We start from the raw sequence: 25662 nt of genomic DNA on the forward strand, positions 1-25662 counted from the left end.
AACTGACACTTCCAAATTGTGGTGCTGGGGAAGACTCTTGAGAATCCCCTGGACTGCAAGGAGATTAAACCAGTCAATCCTAAAGGAAACTAACCCTAAATATTCATTGGAAGGACTGATCCTGAAGCTGAAGCTCCAATACTTTGGCCACCAAATGAGAAGAACCAACTCGTTGGAAAAGGCCTTGATGCTGGGAGAGATTGAGGGCAGAAGGAGAAGGGGACAACAGAGGATGAGATGGTTGGATGGCATCATTGACTCAATGGACGTAAGTCTGAGCAAACTCCAGAAGATAGTGAAGGACAGGGAAGCCTGGTGTGCTGCAGTCCATGGGATCACAAAGAGTTGGACATGACTAAGCGACTGAATAACAAGCCGTACTACTTGTCAAGCAGTGGCCTTAATTAGTTTATTCAGAATTTTCAATTTCTACATGGGCAGAAAATTACAAAAATATAAACTTCAAGGACACTGAGGATCCAACTCTTTTAGGGCATTCCAGATAATATTAAAGAGATGTTTATTTGTTCATCAAGGATTTACTTGAGAAAAAACACATGCAGAGCACTATTGAGCGAATGGAATGGAGCAAACGCTGCAGTGAATGGCTGTATATTGTAAACCTACATGCACTACATAATAACATTCAAGTGCCTTTCTTTTATAATATTCTTGGTACAAGAGGATCATCTGTTCTCAATAGAACTTACAAATTTTACTTGTATAACATCGCTGTTTGAACTTAAAAGTTGAATACTTCTGCCAATGCATATTTAGACTATTATTACTATGCCAATCAAGTGAATGAGCCTCAAGTAATGAATTGTATGGCTCGCAACCTCTTGGTTGTACACAGGTAAAAATATAGATCAGTAGATGGATTATGCTGATGTATTAAAGGAGCTAATAATATCTGATTTTAAAAATTCTTAAAATTCATGATAGCTGATTTGTCCTTTAATCTAGTATCATAGAAATCATTACCAAGGGTGGCTTCATTCATATTGTCAAATTCACAAAAACACTTAGGTATCTGTAATCATACATCTCTGTTAACATCAAAAGGAGACGAGTACACCAGAATAAATATTCTCAAAGGCATAAATTTAGAAAATAGAGAAAAATAAAAATGAGCTACTAGAACTGTTGGTTTAGAAAAACAAACAAAATGGAAATAAGAAAGAAAGGAGAAAGGAGGGAGGGAGGGAGGAAGATTTGTCCCTTCATCAGTCAGGGAATGATGGGCCAAGTACCCTCAAAGTGCATGAGGACTGAGCGCTAGTGCAGCCAGTCACTTTGCAGTAATCATGACATTCAAGGGAGGCATCAACCACCAAGACAATGGCGCAGCTGTTAACCCACTTCAACAAGCAACGCCCAGTAGCTCTGCTGGTCACATTCCTCTTCCACCAAGCCTTGTGAAATATATCTCTGAATCGCTTTGATATTACTTCCTGTGTAGTCTTTGAATTAAACCATTTCTTTCTTTTTCCCTCACCAACACCTTGGTATTCACAATCATCTCCTCTTTCCATCTCCTCTTTCCATCTCCTCTTTCCACGGTAGTCCACTAACTGGTTCTGATTTTCACTATTTCCCTTCTTTAATCTGTTTCCCACTCTACAGGCAGAGATATCTTTTCAACATGCAAACCTATAACCTGAAATCCAGATTAAGTGCTTCCAATACTTGAATAGGTCCCTTTATTTTTAGAATAAAGACCAATATTTTTACCATGGCTAGCTGAGATGTGGGCTACATCCTTATCTTCCCCGGCTCCAGCTGTCCTTTGATTTGCCATGGTCCCCTCCTACACATTAGACTTTCTCATGCTGATGCTTTAGCCTGGAATGCTTTTCCTTTAACTCTCACTTCTGATAACTGCTAGTCATTTTTTGGATCTCAGTTCAGACATCACTTCCCCAAGGGCGCATCTGGCCTTACTCCTAACCCACAGTAACTGGGTCAAGCATTCAGATAGATATTCTTGGCATTAGGCACACCATTGCATTTATCACAGTTTATAACTATACACTTATTATGGGTAATTAGGTGATTATTACTGATCTTTGTCACTAGACTATAAGCACAATGAGGAAAAAACAGTGTATGGTTTTCTCATAATTTTAACCTCAATATCTAGCAAAATTTATGGCACACAGTGAACAAGTATTATTTCTTCAACGAATAATGTGTGTCAAAATGAGGTCATTAACAAGTGGTTAAAGCTACAACAAATTGCTTTATTTCCATTCACCAGAATCACTCTGATCAGAGTCTGAAGGGTGAAATTACTTCACATTTCATAATGAACAAATTCAATGATTTTGTTTAAACTCTAGAATTTTTAGCATCCCATAGATGTGGCCAAAATGAAAGTTCATTAGCATCTTTCATTAGTTATTACAGAAACAGAATTCTACTGCTAAATTGGCATTTTAAAATTTTCTATTATAGATCCCTCATTATATAAGAGTCTTAGGAGATCTTCAAAATGTCATTCAGCCTGTTGGTGACAGCATAGGGATGAAAATCAGCCATTTAAAATCCCAATTTTTCTTTTTTCTTTTTTTTTTTTTTTGCTACAACTATGCTGTAACTTTTAGGTTTATGACTTCATTTTCATTTTTGGACATTTGTAAGACACAACAAGTACCCATAAGAGAAATATCTCCAAATGGTTAACTTTGTCACATTATTTAGACTTCTGCTTTAAAACATTAAAATAAAGAGCAATATTTTTAGAAGTGTACGAAGCCTAATTTTGTAAGAAATTAAACATTTTCATGCCTTATTTGCAATTTACATTGTACACATTAAATGGGGGTGAGAGGAGGACAGTACAAGCTTTCCTGGTTTCTTAATATTCTGAGGCAAATAATTTTTCCAGTTAAGTCTACTTGTCCATAATTCTATTTATGAAAACTCAAAAGGAAGGTAAATTTTGAGGAAGGGGTTGGGGATGTGACAACAGCAGATGGAAAAGCACTACTGGAATCCAGTCTATTACAATTGGCTATGTGACCTTGGACTGAGTACTTCCCCTCTGTAAACTTCCTCATCTGTACAGTCAGGAAATTGGTCTAAATCACGAGCTCTATCTGTTGATGGGTTTCCATGATCCCATTAAGCCCTTTGGGGTGTGTATGTACATTTTTCTGGGAAGAGGATCCACAGTTTCTATTTTGTTGGCAAGGATCTGGGAAACAAAACATGTTAGTTGCCTCTGTCCTTCCTAGTTTTGAAAATGGAACAAAGCAACACATAGAATTATAATTTTAGATGGAAATCAGAAATAGTATAATTATTAGCGTGAGCAATAAGATTATTTGAAGAGCAGATTCTGCACAAAGGAATACTATCATCAACCACATATTTAAGTATTAGATGAAGAACTTCACTGGAAGGCCAGTTCAGATTTTCCATGAGTAGAATCAATTGTCGCAGACCAAGGTAATAACTACATATAACAAAATCTCAATATGTCACATATTTTCAGTCCTTCCTTTTTATCACTGTTTTAATGACCAATTCATGTAGGCCTGCTATATAGGATTACAAGGTGTGGAAGCAATTCAGGGAAGTTTGTCAGCAAATAAATACTTTCTTACACATTTCAGGATATCTATTCCAAAACATTTTGATGATAACTTTTGGATGGTTGAATATCCATGGTTGCTGTAGTACACACATATTTATTAAAGACAGAAATAAAAGTCACTCTGCATATCACTTATTTCCTTGTTCTATGTCTTAATGTAATAAATATTGCTTAGTTTTCTAGACACCTGTGAAATATCAGTGAACAAACTAATATCTTCTGTCCGCATAGTGCTTACATTTCAGAAGGGAAGAAATAAAATAAACAATATTCATAAAAATAATTAAGCCAGTTATTATTTTTAAAGGTGATAAATGCTTTGGCCAAAAATTTAAAAAGAGTAGAAAAATTAGGAACCAGAGGTAAGGAGAATGGTTCCAATTTTAAATATATCAGGGTAGGCTTCACTGAGAAGGTGTTATTTAGCAAAGACCTGAGGAGATAAGGGAGTGAGTCAGGGTTACTTATACACTGGAGAAGAGCTTTCTAGACAGTGGGAAGAGTCAAGGCAAGGATACACTTTATGGATTCAAAGAATAGCCATGAAGCCTTTGCGGCAGGGAAAAACCAAAAATCATTCTGCTGCTAATGATGTGACAGGCAAGAGCTTAATATCTAAAATATACAAACAGCTCATACAACTCAACAACAACAAGAAAGCAAACAACTCAATCAAAAAAATGAGAATACCATAATAGACATTTCTCCAAAGAAGACATACAGATGGCTAGGAGGCACATGAAAAGATGTTCAGCATAGCTAATTATTAGAGAAATGCAAATCAAAACTACAATGAGGTACCACCTCACATCTGTCAGAATGGTCATTGTTAAAATGTCTATAAACAATAAATGCTGGAGAGGGTGTGGAGAAAAGGGAACTCTCCTACACTACTGGTGGCAATATAAGTTGGGAAGCCACTATGGAAAACAGGATGATGGTTCCTCAGATAACTAAAAATAGAATCACCATATGATCCAGCAATCCCAGTTCTGGGCATATACCCAGACAAAACTATAATTCAAAAGAATCCATTACCCCTATGTTCGTAACAGCACTTTTCACAATAGCCAAAACTTGAAAACAACCTAAATGTCCATTGACAGATGAACAGATAAAGATGTGACATATGTACAATGGAGTACTACTCAGCCATAAGAAAGAACAAAATAATGGCATTTGAAGCAACATGGACGCAACCAGAGATTATCATACTAAGCGAAGTCAGAAAGAGCAAAATAAACACATGATACCATTTATATGTGAAATCTAAAGTATGATGCGAATGAACCTATCTGCAAAACAGAAATAGACTCTCAGACATAGGATCAGACTTGTGGTGGCCAAGATGGAGAGGAGAGAGAAAGATGGACTGGGAGTTGGAAGTTGGTAGATGCAAGCCATTACATTTAGAATGGATAACAATAACCACCTACTGTGGTACAGGGAACTATATCCAATCACCTGGAATAAACCATAATGGAAAAATATATAAAAAAGAATATGTATATGACCATAACTGAGTCACTTTGTTGTACAGCAGAGATTGGCACAACATTATAAATCAACTATACTTCAATTAAAAAAAAAAAGCATCTGCTTATGGTCATGAATTTTGTAAAATGTTCATCTTCCAGTTGATACCTCATTTTCTGTTGCTTATTTGTTTAAAATCAAAGTCCTAACTCTTGAACAATTTTCCTAGAATCTCATATTTGTCAAGAAAGGAAAAGTGAAAATTCTGAGAATTTTAAAATCACCCCAAAACCATGATTGTAGTTTAAGCCCTTCAGTTTCCACAAACATATATTTGGCAATGAATTGTTATATAATACACAAATATGCCATTTAATAAGAGATGATGTCACTATAAAGACATTAAGTAAAAGATTTTCATTTTGAACATTTAGAGATTGGGCACAAAGCATTTGCTATACTCCAACAAAGAAAAATTCCAAGATTCACAGCCAACATAAAAGCACCCATTCTTTCTGAAATGTCACGGTTCTTTTAGACATTTGTTACACTGTTCATTTCATTAACTTTTTTTTTTCCAGAAAAAAAAAATCACAATTATTGTGCAATTTCCACAGCATTTATCTGGGTGAATATCTCCAAAAAGAATACATATAAAGGTAGTACTTTTTTTTTAACAAGGGAAGCTCAGTCAGCTCTCCCGCAAGTAAGCATCTTATTCTTGCCTCTGTGCCTTGCTAAAAATTCATGGTGATCCACAAGCTTAGAAATGTAACAAGATGTACACAGTCCTACCTTGCCCATATGATCCTTTTTGCCAAAGCCAGTGGCAGCTGCAATGCTCCCTGCTCCTTCTACTGTCTTCTGTGCTACTGCAGTCACCCCTGTCACCACTGCCTCGCCAACGTTTGTCACTTGCTCTTTGGTCTTCTCAGCCACTGGGATGAATCAAAAACAATGACAGATTAAGGGATGGTGGGCCAGCAGCCACTAGGAATAATTTCACTTCCACTAACTATCAACTTCCAAAGACCTATATTCACACACATAGATAACTGGTGAGTCAGGAGAAGAAAAAGTTACTGAGATTGCTAAGTGAGCGTGGCTTAGCCAAACAACAGATTCTTTGCCAAGACAGTCTATGCAATCATGCAGATATTTAAAGGTGTTTCAAGCCTAATGATCACAAATTTAGGGCTATAAGCAATTTCGCTCTGATTTACATTTTATGAAAGAAAGTTTACAGAAAGCAAGGCTTGCAGGTGTAGTTGTATCAAACTCAGCACGAAATATTTCTTTATTGCAATTTCAATGCCAAGTCTTTGATCTCACTCAGCATGTTTTTTTCATCACACCTTCTGAGTCACAGAACACATACATGCTCTCACATGGTACCATCAGAAATAAAACAATAGAGTGAGGGATGACTATGCTGATCCTTTTATGAAACAACAGATAGTTGAAACAGAATGAGTTTTAGTGTTAAGATTTATTTTCAATCGTTTTAATGGGAACAAAAGAGCTAGACTTAAAGTATGAAATGAAATGGTTTGTTGAGCACACTTAATTTCTTTTCATTAAAAATAAAATATGGAGATTCAGTAGGATTTTAAAAATAAGTTAAATTTTAAGATGATGGTATAAATAGTTTGGGATTAGATTTAGAAAGAGATTTGATCTCATATAAAAAATTATCCAAGACTATATATAACTGTTGAATTAATCTTTCTATATTAACTCCATACAAATATCAAATAAACAAAGCTTCAATAAAATAAAAGTTTGTTTCAATTAATTAAGAGTTTTATGAAAAAGGAGTAAAAGATGAGGTTCTACACTTTTAACAATTTCAAGGTCAAGGGAAACAAGACAACTCCCCACCCAAACCTTTTTCCAGTCATGTATGGATGTGAGAGGTGGACTATAAAGAATTCATGTTTTTGAACTATGGTATTGGAGAAGACTCTTGAGAGTCCCTTGGACAGCAAGGAGATCAAACCAGTCAATCCTGAAGGAAATCAGTCATGAATATTCATTGGAAGGACTGATGCTGAAGCTCCAATAATTTGGCCATCTGATGCAAAGAACTGACTCATTGGAAAAGACCCTGATGCTGGGGAAAGATCAAAGGCAGGAGAAGGGGATGACAGAGGATGAGAATGGTTGGATGGCATCACCAACTCAATTGACATGAGTTTGAGCAAGCTCCGGGAGTTGGTGATGCACAGGGAAGCCTGGCATACTGCAGTCTATGGGGTCGCAAACAATCAGACACAGCTGAGCAACTAAACTGAACTAAAACCTTATAACACTTACACTCATAAAGCCTGGGTCTTGCATTCTTATCTATATGTAATGTTTGTCTTCTTTTCTGAGGAATTCAATGAGTTGTACTATGTGAGCTGTTAAGTGTTATGTGCTAGTCACCTGATTATTGTACAGATTTCATTTCACCAGTTGGGAGGGGCCAGTCCCTGGGTCAGGAAGATTCCCCTGGAGAAGGAAATGACAACCCATTCCAGTATTCTTGCTTGGAGAATCCCATGGACAGTGGAGCCTGATGGGCTACTATTCAAAGCACTGCAGACTCTGACACGACTAAACAGTAATAGTGTGGTCAGAACAATTGGGTTTTGAACACAATTGGGTATGTAGGGTCATGGAAGTTGAGGAGGTACATAAGGAAAAAAGGAAAACGAGTCTCACTCCTTAGTGTAGACAATAGGGGGAAATGAAAGTGGCCCCAAGAGTCTAAAAGCACCAAGAGTTCACAGCAGGTATTGCTTGCTATTTGCCTTTTGCTACTTCTGGGGATGTGGTGGATGCTTACCAACTAGTCATGGCTATACTCAATGCAAAGTTCAATTTAAACGCCAGTGAAAAACTGTACTGGAAATCTCATGTTTTTAAACATTTCCAGAATGTTGATGCTTTAAAAATAGTGAATTATGGGCTTCAAGTTCTCTTTTTTTTTCTTTTCTAAGAACACAAGTAGAAAATTTTACTTGAAAACGAACATTTCTTGTTATAAAATCTCAAAGACAAAAATAAATTTTGATCTTTTTAGAGATTCATAATTTTTCTTCTGCCAGCCATGAAACTTTATTTTTATAATTCTAGATTTATATACATACTTTTTTAATGCACATAAACTGCACAGTAAAATGCACTTTGTAGTTTATTATAATTTATTAGATTTTACCACTGTAAGAATAAGTAAATTATTTACATTACAAAATGGCAGAATTTACATGTAGCAGTGGTGAACCTTTTACTTTCTTAATTTATTTTTATTTTTTGGCTGTGCCATGCAGCATGTGGGATCTTTCCCAACCAGGGGTCGAACCCAGGTCCCTGCATTGGAAGCATTTAATTTTGACCACTGTACCACAAGGGAAGTCCCTGATAGACACATTTTAAGATTTCTGTAGGAACTGATTTACCTAGCAGATAATTTACTGACCTTAAACCCCTTTGTTAAAACCCACCTCAAAAGTTAAATTCCATGTTAATAACCTCTTTTCCCAACAACTGTCCTTCCTCCTCCTCCTGTGTGCTCATAAAATTTTAAGTATATCTTTACTACTGAACTTTTTATTTGCACCATAATTATTGATTTCCCAGTATGTCTATCCACCTCCACTAGTATATTTTGAGTTGATCAAAATCAGAGATCATATTGTCCTTATATTATTTCATTGTAATACTCATTAAATAATTTTGAGTACATTAAAAGAAATTTTGTGTATATGTCTAATTTATACATTAATTTCAACAATTGTTGACTCTAATTAACAATAAAATTCCACAAAGGAAATGTGGCACCAACTTTTAGAATAAACAGTAAATCTAACCTATAACATTAAAAAAAATTACAAAATTAAGATCTAGTTTTGAATTAGTATACAAATTACAGATATGAAGACAAGAAATGTATATTTTAAAGCAGTTTAACAGGGAAATTTAAAATGTAACATGTTGAAAATTAACTGTGTTCATTATTGTATAACAAATTTCTGTGTGTAAGAATCAAAGCCTGCAGAAGATCTCCAACAATAGGAATTTCTTTATATCATACTTTAATGAGGGAAAAAATGAGAATGAGTCAGCTTATATCAAATCATTTTTTTTAATACCTTCAAAGGCATGTCATTCAATAAGCCCAGATTAAGTGCACTCTCATATTTTCCTATAATGTGATGTACTGACAAGTGAAATAATAATGTCCTGAGATCAAAAAGCCAGGGATTAACGTAGAGTTTTCTGGATTTTATCTTCAGATTATCTAACTGGGAGGATTAATTTTCCCTGGATGTTGTAGGTAGAAAACGCCCAGCCTAAGTTTACTGAAGTCTGTATTTCTACAAAATAGTTAATGAAATGAATCTTGTGGAAATTTTTCTTTTAACATTAGCTGATAATGTTATGCACTTTATAACAGTTTCTCAATTCCCTGCTTTAAAAGTAATAACAAAATTAATAACAATTATTTAGTATTTATTATGTACCATGATAAACATTTTAGGTCATATATAAAAAGCAACCAATTCTCTCTCTGATTAACTACTGAGGTTATTACCTTAAACATCTATTTTCCCTTATAATATGAATTTAGAATTTTACATGAAATAACTTTACTCAACAAATTAATTTATCTGATATGAGAGAGGGATGGCCCTTATTGCAACTGGTTTATCCTACTGCAATTTTCATGGCCAGATTACTTATAACTACATTTTTGATATTTTACTACTGCCAGGGTGATTGACTGGTGCTGTGCTAAGTCACTTCAGTCATGTCTGCCTCTTTGCAACCTGCAGGGACAGGCTTTTCTGTCCATGGGGATTCTCCAGGCAAGAATACTGGAGTGGGTTGCCATGCCCTCTTCCAGGGGAGCTTTCCAACCCAGGGATCGAACCCAGGTCTCCCATATTGCAGGCAGATTCTTTACCATCTGAGCCACCAGGGAAGTCTTTGGTGCAATGATGTAAATACATTTTACGTCACTGGTGCAATGGTGTAAATACTGCCCATACCAAAATCATCATGGTCTCCCTGCTTAGAAGGATTTTCCATAGTGTTCTGGGGAACACTCACTGAATTGAACTCTAGTAACTATCGAAAAGGCTTCCCTTGTGGCTCAGCTGGTAAAGAATCCGCCTGCAATGCGGGAGACCTGGGTTTGATCCCTGGGTTGGGAAGAGCCCCTGGAGAAGGAAACAGCTACCCACTCCAGTATTCAGCCCTGGAGAATTCCATGGGCTGTGTAGTCCATGGGGATCACAAGAGTGGGACACTACTGAATGACTTTCACTTTTTTCAACTATTGAAAGAAAGTCAAATGAGTTTTGGAAATCCTGGGTTAAACTAAACTATGTAAATTTATTTACTATAGAACAGCTCAGTTTCTTTAATATGCTAAAAGGAAGACAGGATATGCAAAGTTTCCAAACACTTTAAAACCATGGAAACATTAGCTGGCAGGCTACTGTTTTTCAGAAACAATTTGCAAAATATTGTCTTATAGTACAAAACTTCAGTCACTTGTACCAGGCCAAGTGTGTATGCATGCATGCACACAAACACCTCAAAAACTCATGTTTACATTCTATCATTCTAAAAAAAACTCGAAAATTCTGACTTTGTCAATAGTTATCCTTGCAGCCCATCTGCATAGCCTCCATTGGATGGTAGTATTAGTTTATTCTCTAATTTTTACCACAGGCTCTAAACTTTGCAATATGCTTATCCTCTTTTTCATCCATATGGATTCTCCTTCAGTTATTACAATGAAAAGCTGTTAATCCAAGTAGATTATCTTCATATAGCATAGTCTACAACTGTCTGATAACTAGTTTTTACAAAAGTCATACTTTATAACATGCCATTTATAGAAGGTCCCTACAGGGCAGTTTATATATACTGAATCCAACAGAGCAAATGTATGTTGCGCACTTTAACTTAGCTTCTAGAAGAATTAGTTTCAAAGGGTTGTTTTTTATTTATTTACTTTCAGCTGCACTATGTGGCTTACGGGATCTTAGTTCCCTGAACAGGGGTTGAACCCAGGACACGGCAGTGAAAACCCATAATCCTCACCACAAGGCCACCACAGAACTCCCTGTTTTGATTTTATACTCTAACTTTTTTAGTCAAAAGTATGTATAAAAGGGCTTCCCTGAGAGCTCAGTTGGTAAAGAATCTGCCTGCAATGTAGAATACTCTGGTTTGATTCCTGGGGCAGGAAGATCTGCTGGAGAAGGGATAGGCTACCCACTCCAGTATTCTTGGATTTCCCTTGTGGCTCAGCTGGTAAAGAATCGGCCTGCAGTGCGGGAGACCTGGCTTTGATCCCTAGGTTGGGAAGATCCCCAGAGAAGGGAAAAGCCACCCACTCCAGTATTGTGGCCTGGAGAATTCCATGGACTATATAGTATGTATAAAGGTATATATAAAAGTCATATAAATATCTTTCTCCACTAGCTACCAAAATGTAGCTCAAGGTAGATTTCACTACAAAATGATAGTAAAACCTAGGTAATACATACCATTTGCCTTTAGTATTCTAGGTATTTATATATATTCTCATTCACTGAATTATTTTATAGATGAGGAAACTGAATCACAGAAAGGTAATGAATCTTGCAGAATAGTCACACAGCTAGTAAGGGGTAAGCAGAAATTTGGACTAAAGACTTCCGGCTTCAGTGTTTGTGGCCTTAACCAAAACATTGTATTAATATTCCCATTTGATTTTCTCAAAATCTATTTTATAACTTAGCAATAGAAGCATGTTATTTTGCTGAGGCCCTGCCATATTTACTGTTTTCTCATCATATGAGTTATATTTTATATCTGATTGTATGATTATATCTTATTTTATCATGCCTGTCAGAAAGCTTGGAGTACATAAAACATAAAACTCAATCACAGCAAGTCCATATATTAAAGTTGCTAAATTGTGATTTTTCTATTTCTATCATTATCCTCCTGCTCTTCCTCATCATCACCACCATAATTTTCATCATTTTTGCTATTCACTTATTGTAATCTTGTTACAGACCTAATTTCAAAATTTGGGTGAAATTAGGCCAAACAGAGATAAATACAATAAATAATTCACTGATCATCCCAAGGGTATTTCCTAAAATGTCTTCTGAATCAAGGAAGTATTATAATTTGTATATTTTAGTGTCAGAATATTTCATTGTACTCTATAGAAAATTTTCATTCAACTCTTTAAAAATGGCAGTCCTTTTATGATATTCCACTATCATTTGCCAGAACATTAAGTTGACCAGAATACTCAAATGTTATACTACTATAAGTTAAACAATGAAACTAGTCAATTCAGTCATCATTCTTGACAATTACAAACACTTTTACTTATTTATAACAAATACTTAACATACTTAAAATATTTAATATTTAATAAAGAATCAAGATTAAACAAAGCTGATGTTTTCTAGAATGCTCCTCTATGGGCAGAGTGGTTATTTATATTTACATTCTGAACGATACGTGCTGGGCTATCCTGCTTACTAGATATTTTCAATATCATCCTTGAATATAAGTTCCACAAAGCTTACCTGTTGTCACACCATGAACTACCCCTTCCTTGGTTTTGGATCCTACAAAAACAAACAAATTCAAACCATAAGCTTCAAAGTCACCTTTACTGCTAATGAGCTACTTTTAAATACATCTAATGGAAAAACAATATCTCACTCTTCAAAAACCCATATGTAAAGATATCCTCAGGGAGCAAAAAATTTTAAACAAAAAAAGTCAGTAACCATTACAACAAATACAACAAAGCAAAGCTAACAGGATACTCTCCAATTAAGATTTTAGCACACAGTAACAGCTTTTCAACCCCTTGTGTCCCACTTCACATATCAACTTACAGAAAGTTAAAAAGAAAAGGTGAGAAAACACAGGGTCTGGCTGGGAAGGTGATTTTGGATTCAAAACTGCAGAAGCTCTACTAAAATGCAATACAGAGAAAGATTCCTTAACCCATGGAACACAAATGGATGGGGGAAGGAGAGAAGGAATTCATAGTTGTTGAACATCTATTATGAAAAAGGCATTTTTCATCTCATTTAATGTTTGTGATAACCCCCCATTTCAAATCATGCCCATTTTATTCCACATGAAGCAATTACAAATTAAAGTTAAATGATTTGTCTGAAGTCACCAGCTATAAGCATGTTCAAATTAAGGGCTCTGTGACCCTAAGCCCATATTGTTTCTATGAAACCAGGCAAGCCTTCAGAAGGAATACTGTATTTGATCACTGAAGTATGACTAATGCTAGCTTCAAGAAGGGGTAAGATAGGAATTTTCCCCAAATCTTGACCATTACCAAACCTTTACACAAAGAGTTTATGAATATGTATTGCTAAAATTAAGTTTGTGAATAATTTTATTCATCAGCTCTCTAATATTGGATTTTTAGTGTAATTCATACAGCTTTATAATGATCTTGGAGAAAATAACAACAAAAAGAAAATTCATTTGAAAACTACCCTGTAAGCTAAATAAAGTAATTCTATCAGACAGAGAAGAATGTAAGGAAATTAGGACCAAAAAACTGGGAAATGAATATTTATCATACACTACCTGCCACCCCTTCAACCCCTTATTTTTAAAAACAACTAGTAAAAATATATTTTAACAGTTGGCCTGTAGTCTATTCTCTCTGCCTCAGTTATACCTGATAATTTAATCTTTGGCTAAATCATGGAATGTATCCTGAACCAAATATACAAGAAAGACTTAATGAGGTTGCTTTGTATCAAACCAATCACCTTTTTTTGGCTGTCATAATTGTTTAGTAGTATATGTTACTGATGATTAACTTTTAATTGATAAGTAATCTGTAATGAAAAGATAAAGCTACAAAATACGTGCCAAGTGGTATGTCACCAGTAATGTGATAGACAGATAGACCTTATAGATAATTAGATCTCATAACAGATAACAGCTGAAGGGATCCTAGATCTGATGGCATCCCTAAGCTGATGTAGCCCACATCCATTCCCTTCTTCTCTGTTATGACTTCACAAAGCTGCAGAGTGGAGATCAGAAATAACGCCTGGGCACTGCCAAGGACTCAATTATGCTGTTGTGCATGTCATGTTGACTATCTCAGTATGTTGGAGGTGAAGCAAATTGTGACTTGGGAGTTTGATATCAATCTACAGTCCAGACCACTGCTACTTATTGAGCAGAATTTCACTGGAAGAGTTTTGAAGGTCATTTTCTTTCCTTTACTGTTACAATACTTAGCATAGAACTACATTTTTTTTTGCTTTTGAATTTCACTCTCAACTTATAATTTATAAACCATTTGATTGAGAAATTTTTGGTCCATTAAACTGAAGTAGGTTGATTGAAAATTTGTATACAAAGATATCACAAAAGGAGAAAAAAACATAAAAATAATACTGATCCTTATGGTGGTTCATCAATTAGCATTAAAAGCTACTCTCTCATGAGGCTTAAGAAAACCATGTGCTAAACTTGTTCAGCCATAAGTGAAACAGGAAAATTTTCCCTAGTTACTTCTAATCTTTCAAGCTAGTTATTGATAATAGTTCTTATAATGAAGGATAAAATTATAGAAAGAAAATAAATGGACAAAGAAATTATTCTGTTGCAGAGTTTGTGTGCATGAGTTAATCGTTCAGTCCTGTCAGACTCTTTGCAACCCCGTGGACGGTAGCCCACCAAGCTACTCTGTCCATGGGATTCTCCAGGCAAGAATACTGGAGTGGGTTGCCATTCCCTTCTCCAGGGGATCTTTCCGACCCAGGGATCGAACCCAGGCCTCCTGCGTGGCACAGGTTCTTTACCATTGGAGCCACCAAGCAGCGTTTATTTGACAATAATAACCATGGCTCCTACATATAAAAGTACACTAACAAAAATTCTCAATGAAATGTTAATGAATCAAACACAACAATGCATGAAGAGAATTATACATCACAATCAGGTGGCATTTATCATAGGTATGTAAGGCTGGTTCAATGTTTGAAAGTCAATTAAGTAATTCTTCACATCAGCAGGACCAAAAAGACAAATGTCATGATCATATTAATAGATGCAGAAAGAGCATTTGCAAAACCGAACACCTGCTGCTGCTGCTAAGTCGCTTCAGTCGTGTCCGACTCTGTGCGACCCCATAGACGGCAGCCAACCAGGCTCCCCTATCCCTGGGATTCTCACTTGTGATAAAAAACCCTCCCAGTAAACTAGAAATAGAGAAGTTTCTCAACCTGATAGAAAATATCTACCAAAAAGTCTACAGCTAACATCATATTTCATTGTGAGACACTAGTAACTTTATTACCAGGAACAAGGCAATAATATCCCCTTTCACCATTCCTTCAACATCTTACAGGAAGCCCTAGCTATTGCAATAAGACGAGGAAATAAAAGATATCTGGGAAAGATGAAACAAAACTGTCAAGAATGAATAAAAAATATTCTGGTGCTAATAAGTTATTATAGAAAGATTGCAGGATGCAAGGTTAAAAAGTCAATCACCTTCCTATATACCAGTAATGAATGGAGCAGAATTTGAAATTAAAAACACAGTATCATTTACATTAGCATAAAAAATAAATAAAATACCTGGGCATAAATTTAATGCAATATACAAGATCTATATGGGAAAAATTATGAAGCTTTGATAACAAAATCAAAGAACTACATAAATGGAGAGAGATTCCACATTCATGGATAGAAGACAGAATATTAACAACATGTTGCTGCTGCTGCTAAGTCACTTCAGTCGTGTCCGACTCTGTGCGACCCCACAGACAGCAGCTCACCAGGCTCCCCCATCCCTGGGACTTTCCAGGCAAGAACACTAGAGTGGATTGCCATTTCCTTCTCCAATGCATGAAAGTGAAAAGAGAAAGTGAAGTCGCTCAGTCGTGTCCAACTCTTTGCGACCCCATAGACTGCAGCCTACCAGGCTCCTCTGTCCATGGGATTTTCCAGGCAAGAGTACTGGAGTGGGGTGCCATTGCCATGTTAGCTCTTCCCAACTTGATTTTACAATTCCATGTTCATGTATGTATACACACACACACACACATATATATATAGAGAGAGAGAGAACCACCAACTCAATGGACATGAATTTGAGCAAATTTCGGGAGATAGTGGAGGACAGAGGAGCCTGTTGTGCCATGGTCTATAGAGTCACAGAGTTGGACACGACTTAGCGACTGAGCAACAACAATCTCAAGCAAAACCCCAGTTATTTTGTGGATGTTAACAAACTGATTCTAAAGTTTATGTGGAGAGGCAAAGATCAAAAGTAGCCAAAATGGTATTGAAGAAGAACAAAGTTAGAGGACTGACACTACCAAATTTCAAGACTTCTTACAGAGCTGTCATAATCAACACAATGTGATATTGGTGAAAGAATAAACAAATAGATCAAGGGACTAGAAAAGAGAGCCCAGAAATACACAAACATAAATGTAATCAACTGATTTTTGACAAAGGAAAAAAGGCAATAAAATGGAACAAAGATAGTCTAAACAAATGGTGTTAGAACAACTGGACATCTACATGAAAAAAAATAATTTCAACTTTATACCCTTCGCAAGCAAATAATCCAAAATGAATCATAGCCTTAAGTGTAAAATGTGAAACTATAAAACTTCTAGGAGATCACATTGAAGAACATCTACATAATCTCAAGTATGGCAATGACTGTTAAGCTATACCACCAAAGACACATCCCATTAAATCATTAATAAGTGAGAATTCACTTAAATTAAAAACTTCTATGAAAGACAATTTCAAAAGAATAAGAAAACAATCTACAGACAGGAAAATATTTATGAAATATCTGGAAAGAAGACAGAGAACTCTTAAAAATCAAAACTAAGAAAACAAATAACCTGATTAAAAAATAGGCCAAAGATCTTAATAGATACTTCATCAAAGAAGATGTGGAGATGGCAGATAAGCATTTGAGAAGATGCTCCACATCCTATGTCACCAGTTTTAAAATACAAATTAAAATAACAGTGCAATGCCACTACATATGTATTAGTATGGCCAAAGTCCAGAACACTGACAGCACCAAATTTTGTCAAGGAAGTAGAGTAACAAAAACTGTCATTAATTGCTGGTGGGAATGCAAAATGGTGTAGTCCCTGTGGAAGATCGTTTGATGGTTTCTTTGAAAACTAAACATATTTTATCATATGACCCAGCAATTGTTGTGCTCTTTGATATTTACCCAAAGGAGCTGAAATCTTATATACACACAAAAACCTGCACACAGATGTTTATAGCAGCTTTATTCATAACTGCCAACTCTCTGAAGCAAGTAAGATGTCCTCCAAGTACCAAAATGTAGGAGGTGAATGATAAACCTGAGACAACAGAATATTATTTGGCACTAAAAAGAAATGAGCCATTCAAAGACATGAAAGAATTTAAATGCGTATTATTAATTGAAAGAAGCCAATCTCAACAGGCTAAACAATATGTGATTCCATTGATATGACATTTTGGAAAAGGCAAAACTATGGAGAGAAAAAGATCAGGGATAGCCAGGGGTTGGGAGAAGGCCATGAATAAGTAGCGCACAGAGGATTTTTAGGACACTGAAAATACTCTATATATTATAATGATGAATGTGGGTGTATGTTAGTCACTTAGTCGTGTCCGACTCTTTGTGACCCCATGGACTGTAGCCTACCAGGCTCCTCTGTCCATGGGATTCTCCAGGCAAGAATACTGGAGTAAATTGCCATTTCCACATTTGTCCGAACTCACAGAATGTATTGCAGAGTGATCCTTAATGGAAGCTATGGAGTTTGGATGATTATGATGTGTCAATGTAGGTTCATCAGTTGTAACAAATGTACCATCTGGCAAAGGATGTTGGTATTTTGAGAGGTTATGCATGTGTGGGGGTTGGGGTACATGGGAAACCTCTATACATCAATTTTTCTGTTAATTTAAAACTGTTATAAAAATTAAGTCTTAAATTTTTTTAAGGGATGCCTTTTTACTTATAGGTTCTGCTTTATTATGATATTCTCACAAGAACTCTGCAAGATACTCGCATTTATTCAAATTGTATTTTTACAAATGAGTAAAGTGATGCTTAGATATGTTAAGTACCTTCCCCATTATCCTAGAGGTAAAATGTGGTATAGTCTGGACTGGAATTTATTTATTTTTTTTCATTTTAATATTTTTTTTTGGAATTTAAGTTTAACATCAAATCTACATTTTTTCCTACTTTATCAGGAGTCAGTAAACTATAGCCTATGAGCCAAATAAACTCTCCAGATGTTTTGGTAAGTAAAGTTTTATAGGAACATAGTCACCCTAATTATTGTTTATGGCTGCCTTCACTTGAGAGCAAAGTTGATCAGTTGAAACAGATATCATACCCTAAAATTATTCAGTACCCCTTTACGGAAAAAGCTTGCCAAAACCTGGTAGTACTATAACTTCACAAGATCATACTTCATCCTGAATTATGTATTTGTGTTCAACTTTTAATTGACTTTAAAATATTAACTGATAAATAGTATATAGAATGTACTCTGCTAAATACCATAATAAACACTGAAGATTATTTTTTAAAATATGTGCACATAAATCGAAATTTCATATAATAATCTCAGAGAAAATAACAAAATTAATCTCTAAAAAAATTAAGTCATTTTATTTGCCCAAACTCATGGTTGAAAATGAAAACAAGTACAATGTTTTCCAGATGATAATCCTGCTTATTACCTGGAAAATAGCAACATGTTAATGTAATAGTCAGTGGTTCTTGGACTCATTCAAAACTAACAAATCAATATTATCCAACTAAAAAAAATCTTAAAAGTAACTAAGTTATAAAGTAACTGAAATCAAGGAATGGTTACAAAGCATGCGCTTGCACAACTTGGAACACTGAGGACAAATATAAAAATACTGATTATCTAAATGTCACTGATTCAGTATTCCAAATTCCACCTAAAAAGGTACAATCCACATTTCACAAGAAAAAAACTGAGATTAACTCATTGAATTTTCCCTCTTGTAACATCTTTTAATTCAATGACTTTCTGAAAATATACTTTAAGATAAAGAGTAATTTAACTAGAGGTTTGTGGTAAGATTAAACCAAAATAAAGAGTCTATGAACAGTGAGAAAAATATGAGAAATATTCATAAAAATCATTCCAAGTATAACTTTTCTCCAGCCCATCTATATCAAAGAGACAATATAGCTTTCTTTCACCCCATAGACATAGACAGAGTATTCTACACAATCCATTATGCTCATCCTCCACTTTCTTACTCATCCTTTGGCTACTGTTGCTACACCTGCTACGAGAGAATGTGACCTAGCTCAGAGGAGGAGCTCTTCTTTAAGAGACAGAATGGGCAGTGGGTGAATGTATGTTTATGTGCCTGTTTGTATCCCAATAGATGAGTGTGTGTCTATGTGTATGCCTATTTCTTCACCCAAAGAATTCCAGGTGACTTGTGAAATAACACCTAACCTAACACAGTTTAAGATAAAAAAAAAGAGTAGGGCTTCCCTGATAGCTCGGTTGGTAAAGAACCTGCCTGTAATGCAGGAGACCCTGGTTTGATTCCTGGGTCAGGAAGAGCCTCTGGAAAAGGGATAGGCTACCCACTCCAGCATTTTTGGGCTTCCCTTGTGGCTCAGTGGGTAAAGAATCCAGTTGAAATGTGGGAGACCTGGGTTTGATCCCTGGGTTGGGAATATCCCCTGGAGAAGGAAAAGGTTATCCACTCCTGTATCTCCATGGACAGTCCATGGGATCACAAAGAGCCAGACAGGATGAAGCAACTTTCACTTCACTGCAAGAATACTCTGATGTGGGAATTTATAAACAAGGAAAAACAGTAAGCATCTAATTTATTGTATCATTTGATAAATGAACTATATAAATGTCTCAGAGATATTAGCAGCCTTCAAGCACTTTCTTGAGTTTAGTTCCCAACTTACCAAGTGGTCACAAGAAGCAACTCCAAAGACTTGTCTGTCCTTTCCTTTTTAGGGTCACAGTAGGTCTCTCTTTACATATCTCAAGATTGTATCAACATCTTACTTTTAAATTAGGATACACTGAAATTAGCCTACATTATTCATGAAGATAAATCAAAAGCTCATGAAGGAGTTTGATTTTAAGATACTATTGAATATTTTCTAAGACTGAGTTTTTAAAACTGTCCTCAGAGCTATAGTTACTTACACATAAAAACATTCATTTTAAAAAAGAAACAAAGTCCTAAATATTACTGCAAAATTAAATAGTCTGTAAAAACAAAATAGCCCCACTTTGTATATTAGCTCAAACACACACATTCACCTACTTACACACACCTCTGATTCAGCCCATCACTTTGAGTGGAGATGCAAAACTGAATCAAGTGAGAAATACCAGCATTTAAAGCAACAATCATCCTAACCCATCAATCCCAAATAAATATCAAAGTGACATTTAGGGCTTACCTACCTACATAGAGAACACCCTCTTTTGTCCTTCCTGCTGCTTCTGCCACACCCTGCTTGGTTTTTTCAGCAGCAGCCACGACTCCCTCCTTGGCCTTTGAAAGTCCTTTCATGAAAACATCCATGGCTAACGAATTCCTTTACACCACACTGGAGAACACAAAATACACTTTGAGAACTTCGGCGTAAAATACGAAATTAGAACCACCCAAAGTAAAAACTATTGAAAGATCAATAGAATCCTCAAAAGAGTGAGATTCTCTTAAGTGTACCTCCGTTTCAACCACTGGACAAAGGAGGCTTTTCTTAGCTTTTGCATTAAAAATTTAGCATCTCCCATCCATCTTGGCTGGATAAAGTCTAGCCGCCTAAACATGGATTAGGATGAATCATATGAGCTGTTCTTAACGCGTTTCCTAAGTGGAATTGCACGGAAAGATAGACTCTTCTTTTAACTTCCCAGGGTCCAAATAGTGACAGTGTAAGTTAGAAGTGCGTTTAGAAGACACCACAGGAAAAGGAAAGGGACCTGAAGGCAGGGGGTCAGGGACACGCTTAAATTCCAGAAGGCAGCTAACAGATCAACCACGAATAGGGGAGGGAAGGAACCACTCACTCTGGGTGTAGCTGAACCTCAGGCCAACTGCGAGCCCACCGCCCTCTCTCTAATTCACCCAACCATGCACCCGACCCTGGGCTATCAACCCAGAATGTGCAGGAGGGCGCGAGTTCACAACCGCGGAAGCCTCAGGAGGCGCCCCAGCCACCCGTGGGGGCGTTCTCAGTTCCTGGAACCCGCCCCCAACCCTGCGCCGCACCTGTTAACCCCTTATCACCTGTTGACTCGCCCTCTCAGCGCTCCCACTTAACCATTTGCCAAACACAGCTTGTTTACTTCACAGAGAGAACAGAGAGGGCGGACTAGGGAAGGGGGGCGGTTAAGGAAAGCGACAAACAAAAGTTGAATACTCATACTCCCTGGAGCATCCTCGCGTTTCCCAAAGGAAAAGCTTATCCCTGAGAATCCAGACCTCTCGGCCTCTGAGGACGAGAAGAGGGAAGTAATCGAAGCAGGAGGCAAACAGGTCAATTTTCTTTCCTCAAGCTCACCCTAGGGATAAGTACTCACCTCTGAGAGAGACGCGACTACAGCTGGTCCTCAGCAGCGCGCCCACCCCCACCCCGCGCGCGCCCCCGGGCGTCCGCAACGACTCTTCTCCCACCAGGTGTTCTCCATGACTTCCAAAGCTGCCCAGTTAGTTCCGCAAGCACTTACCAGATTTCCTCGGCTCCTCGGAACTCCAATTTCTCCCCCACCCCCACTTAAAAAAATTTAAAAACAATTCCCAAATGTTATTTAAGTGGGAAGAGAGAGGATAAAGAGCGCACAGGAAGGGTGGAGGCGGCACCAGAAGAGGGATGGTCCCCAGGGGAGGCGCCTGTCAGCACAAGCCTGCGCTGGGAGGCGGGGGGCGTGGGAGGCAAACCCACAAACCTGCCGTCGAATTGCCACTCCTCGTCCCCCGCACGCGAGGATTCGAGAGAAAACAGCAGAAGGTCGGAAGGGAAGGGTTGGGGGGGAGCGGGAAAGAGCGCCAAGGATGCTAAAGGCGCGGCTCGGTCCCTGGGTCCGCTCTAAAGCCAGCACACACCTCACCCGGCGTCGCCGCGCTCGGTCGCTCGCCCCCTCTCCTTCTAGTCTCCGTGGTCCTCCTCCTCCCCTTCCTCTCACCGCCTCCGCGGCTGATTTGTCAGCTCCTCTCCCCGCCCCTCTCCCGGCGCTTGCTGCTTTCCCAGCCGCGTGCACTTCACTCTCTCCTCGGATGGGGATGGGGGCGGGGGAAGACGGAACCTCCAACTCCCGCCTCCCGCCTGGACCTAGGGTACTGGAAGATGGGGTGCTCTTCGGCTCACCTCGAGTTCAGGGTCACGGGAGCTCTCGTGGAGATCCCGAGTGTTAGGCTTGGGCTGAAGTCTCTCCCTCTTTCCCATCACCCCCCATCCTTGTCTCCGCCTTTCCCTCTGGTTCCTCGCGGGGACCCCCACGTCAGATCCAGCCTCGGGAAGCGGGGAGTGTGACAGGTCGACCACCAAAGACAGAGCCAGTCTCTCGAGGAGCTGCTGAGACAGGCAATCTAGGAAGCGTGCTCACATTAGCTCTGCCAAGAGCACGTTTCCCTCAAATCAATGTTAACGATGCTTTTGTTTAAATATCCCCCAGATTTGGGCCTACTCTTAACCTCTCGTGAGCCCGATATGGTCTCGCGGGCGGAGAGGAGACTAGTAACGAAGAGTTACAGGTTGAAGAGGCAGGAGGAGGCTAGTCAAATCCTCTCTCCACCCCACTATCACCATTTTCTTTTCCACCAATCAGCGGCTGCCAGACGCTGTTTTCTTTTCGCATCAGTGGAACAAGGAATAAACATTCCGCAGCCGTCGAAACCAAACGGCTGGACGGTTTTTCATTCTCAGAATGGAATTTACTTTCCAGATGCAGGTGCCTAGATGGAAGAGACATATCCAGCGTGATTGATTCTCCTGAACCAGTATATCCAGTTTTTTCAGAGCCTTCTGAAAAGGGAGATTCTATCAACACATACCACTCACTTTCCTGACTTCGAATTCGCGTTGTCCTCGGTGCTGACACGCCAACCCCATCTCACACACCGGCACGTAGACAGACACACGCAAGGGGTTCGAGACAATTTTTACACTGTTTAACACAGTTTCACCTTTAAAAGCTGGTGGGGAAACAGCTGGTCCTGGATCACACCGGAATGGAGAACGAAACTCCTCCCCTCAACGGACTCCCTCTGCTTTCTTTGCCTGGAAGGGAGGATGCTTTTAGACCTGTAACGGAAAACGCATCTTTGCTATATGTTTTTTGTTCCTTTGTATTGTGCTTATTTTTTGTAGGACGGAAAAAAAGGCTTTCTCTGAACCTTGCACCTCTCTCTGATCCTTGCACTCACACTCTGAAATGTGAGTAAAAAGCAATTTAAATCTACAAAACAACCGTTTGAAACCAAAAGAGATGGGAAGCGAGTATATGCTACGTAAGCAACTCTTTGCACTATTGGTCGGCTCATTTGAAAAGTGGCTTTCCAAAACACTCATATTTTGCTTCCTTGGGATCGGAGAAGGAAGTTGGGAGTTGGTTTGCTTTATGACTTTGAGAGTTTCAACAAGTCATATCCTTCTGTTCATTGATCCCTCTCTTTTCAACTTTTTACTATGGGAAATGTTCAAACATATACAAAAGTGGAGAAAATAAAGGATTCACGGTGGAATAGCACCCAACTTCCACTATTTTCCAGTTCATGATTAATCATGTTTCATCATATTCTCATCCACTCCCCTTTTTTAAATCACTACTCCCATTCCCCATTTTTAACTAAATCCCAAGAATTATGTATATCTTTTCATTTGTAAATAATTCAGCATACATTCATAAGATATCAGAACTATTTTAAAGTAAACACAATGATGTTTTGCTGGTCTTTTAAAAAACTTTAAAAGTAAAGTTTGCATGCAGTGATATGTTCCACTCTATATTCCTTTAAATCCGTTTTTTTTTATTTTATTTTATTTTTAAACTTTACAATATTGTATTAGTTTTGCCAGATATCGAAATGAATCCACCACAGGTATACCTGTGTTTCTTAAATCTGTTTTGAAAAGTACATGCATTAATGTACCCCACACCATTTTGAAGAAATAAGACATTTTCATCCCCTAGAAATTTCCCTTGTGCCCTTTTCAGTTGTACAGATTCTATGTATTTTATTTCATAAAAATAAAACCATACAATATGAACTTAAAAAAAAATCTCTCTGGCTTCTTCACTCAGCCTAATACTTGGTCATTCATGTTTTTGCATAAACTAGTGGTATTTATTACTTTCAATTGTTTCTTTTTATTACTGCCAATAATAGTGTTTTGCACTGTGACGCATCACAACTAGTTATTTAATATATTTAGTACATATTAATATTCAATTATGATATATACATAGTTAACAGAGACCTTCTTGAGTAGTCAAAGGGATGAATAAAGTAACAGATATTTTAGACTCCGTACAGACCAATGAGAGGATTATTTTTAGGCCCTGTGAAGACCAATAAGAGAATTATTTTGGAGCAGTTGTTAAATTTTGCTACTTCTTACAGCATTATATGATTCCACATCTTTATGTGTTATATTATGGTTGGCAAAAGACTATTGTATGATCATTTAATCATAACAAATGGGTAAGTTAAGTTTTATTATGTAACTTTTATAGTCAGGGAATCTAAGGCTCAAAGAATTTTGGTAAAAGGCAGAAATTGCATAGCTTTAAAGTAGCAGAGCTGACATAAGCCAGTAGGAACTATTCCAAAAGGCCAGTTGTCTCCTGAACTGGCAGTACTCTCTGGTACCTTACTCTCTGGGAATGGGATAGGGTGGGAGGTAAAAGGTGAGACCCAGTTCTGTTAGAAATAGCCTTTGAATTTGGATATGACCTTGGAAATCAAGGAGAGTTTCTGTTCCAAAACATTGCCTTCATATTTGAAATGTTGCCATTTCTATATTAGTAATTATAGGAGAAGTTGATTGCTCATCAACCACAAAAAAGAAAATTATAAAATTATAATTAAATCAAAATTATAAAATATTTTTTTGCCATTTAAAACTTTACGTTTTACTCCTCTTTTCATCCCTCAAAGTGCCTTGAATACAGTAAGCATTCAATAAACTTTTAGTTACTGGTGATATCAGTAGTGACTTTTCTTATGTTCTACCTGTATATTCTGAGCTCAGTATTCCTAAGGAGGCAGAGCAACTCAAGCACAAAGAAGGGAACTGGAAGTTAATAAAGGGTTGTTTTGGTTTGTTTTTTTTTTTTTTTCACTTTCATCATTAGTTTACAACATAGCCTTGAGATAATTTTTAACTATTAGGATATAACTTTAAAGCTTAAGCTAAAAAAATTTAACTAATTGAATGACTTGAACCTCATAAGGAATATGGAAGGATAATTGTTTGGGAGGCCTTACTGACTGTATGTTTTGTTAAT

At 37.3% G+C, this 25662-nt stretch overlaps 1 protein-coding gene across 21 annotated transcripts in view; it reads right to left on the minus strand.

Annotated features, from left to right (window-relative positions):
• The window catches only part of SNCA (synuclein alpha), a 148867-nt gene extending 124438 nt beyond the window's left edge, over positions 1-24429 (minus strand). For 3 of the 21 annotated variants that reach the window (XM_086406493.1, XM_086406503.1, XM_086406487.1), the window contains exons 1-4: positions 22521-24429; positions 20611-20756; positions 12667-12708; positions 5873-6015 (exon numbers count right to left, since the gene is read on the minus strand). In XM_086406493.1, the coding sequence (XP_086262619.1) occupies positions 5873-6015; positions 12667-12708; positions 20611-20731 (306 nt within the window). In that variant the 5' untranslated portion in view covers positions 20732-20756; positions 22521-24429. Of the gene's footprint in view, positions 1-2553; positions 3200-5872; positions 6016-12666; positions 12709-20610; positions 20757-21222; positions 21448-21735; positions 21850-21882; positions 22495-22520 lie in introns of those variants that run through there. The other 18 variants (XM_086406491.1, XM_086406484.1, XM_086406492.1 and 15 more) reach the window with 16 other exon arrangements.
• Between the last annotated feature and the right edge of the window lie 1233 nt (positions 24430-25662).

The sequence above is a fragment of the Bos grunniens genome, chromosome 6 (genome assembly GCF_055505025.1).
Source record: "Bos grunniens cultivar Pamir isolate PY7600 chromosome 6, Bosgru_T2T1.0, whole genome shotgun sequence".
Classification (NCBI taxonomy): domain Eukaryota; kingdom Metazoa; phylum Chordata; class Mammalia; order Artiodactyla; family Bovidae; genus Bos; species Bos grunniens.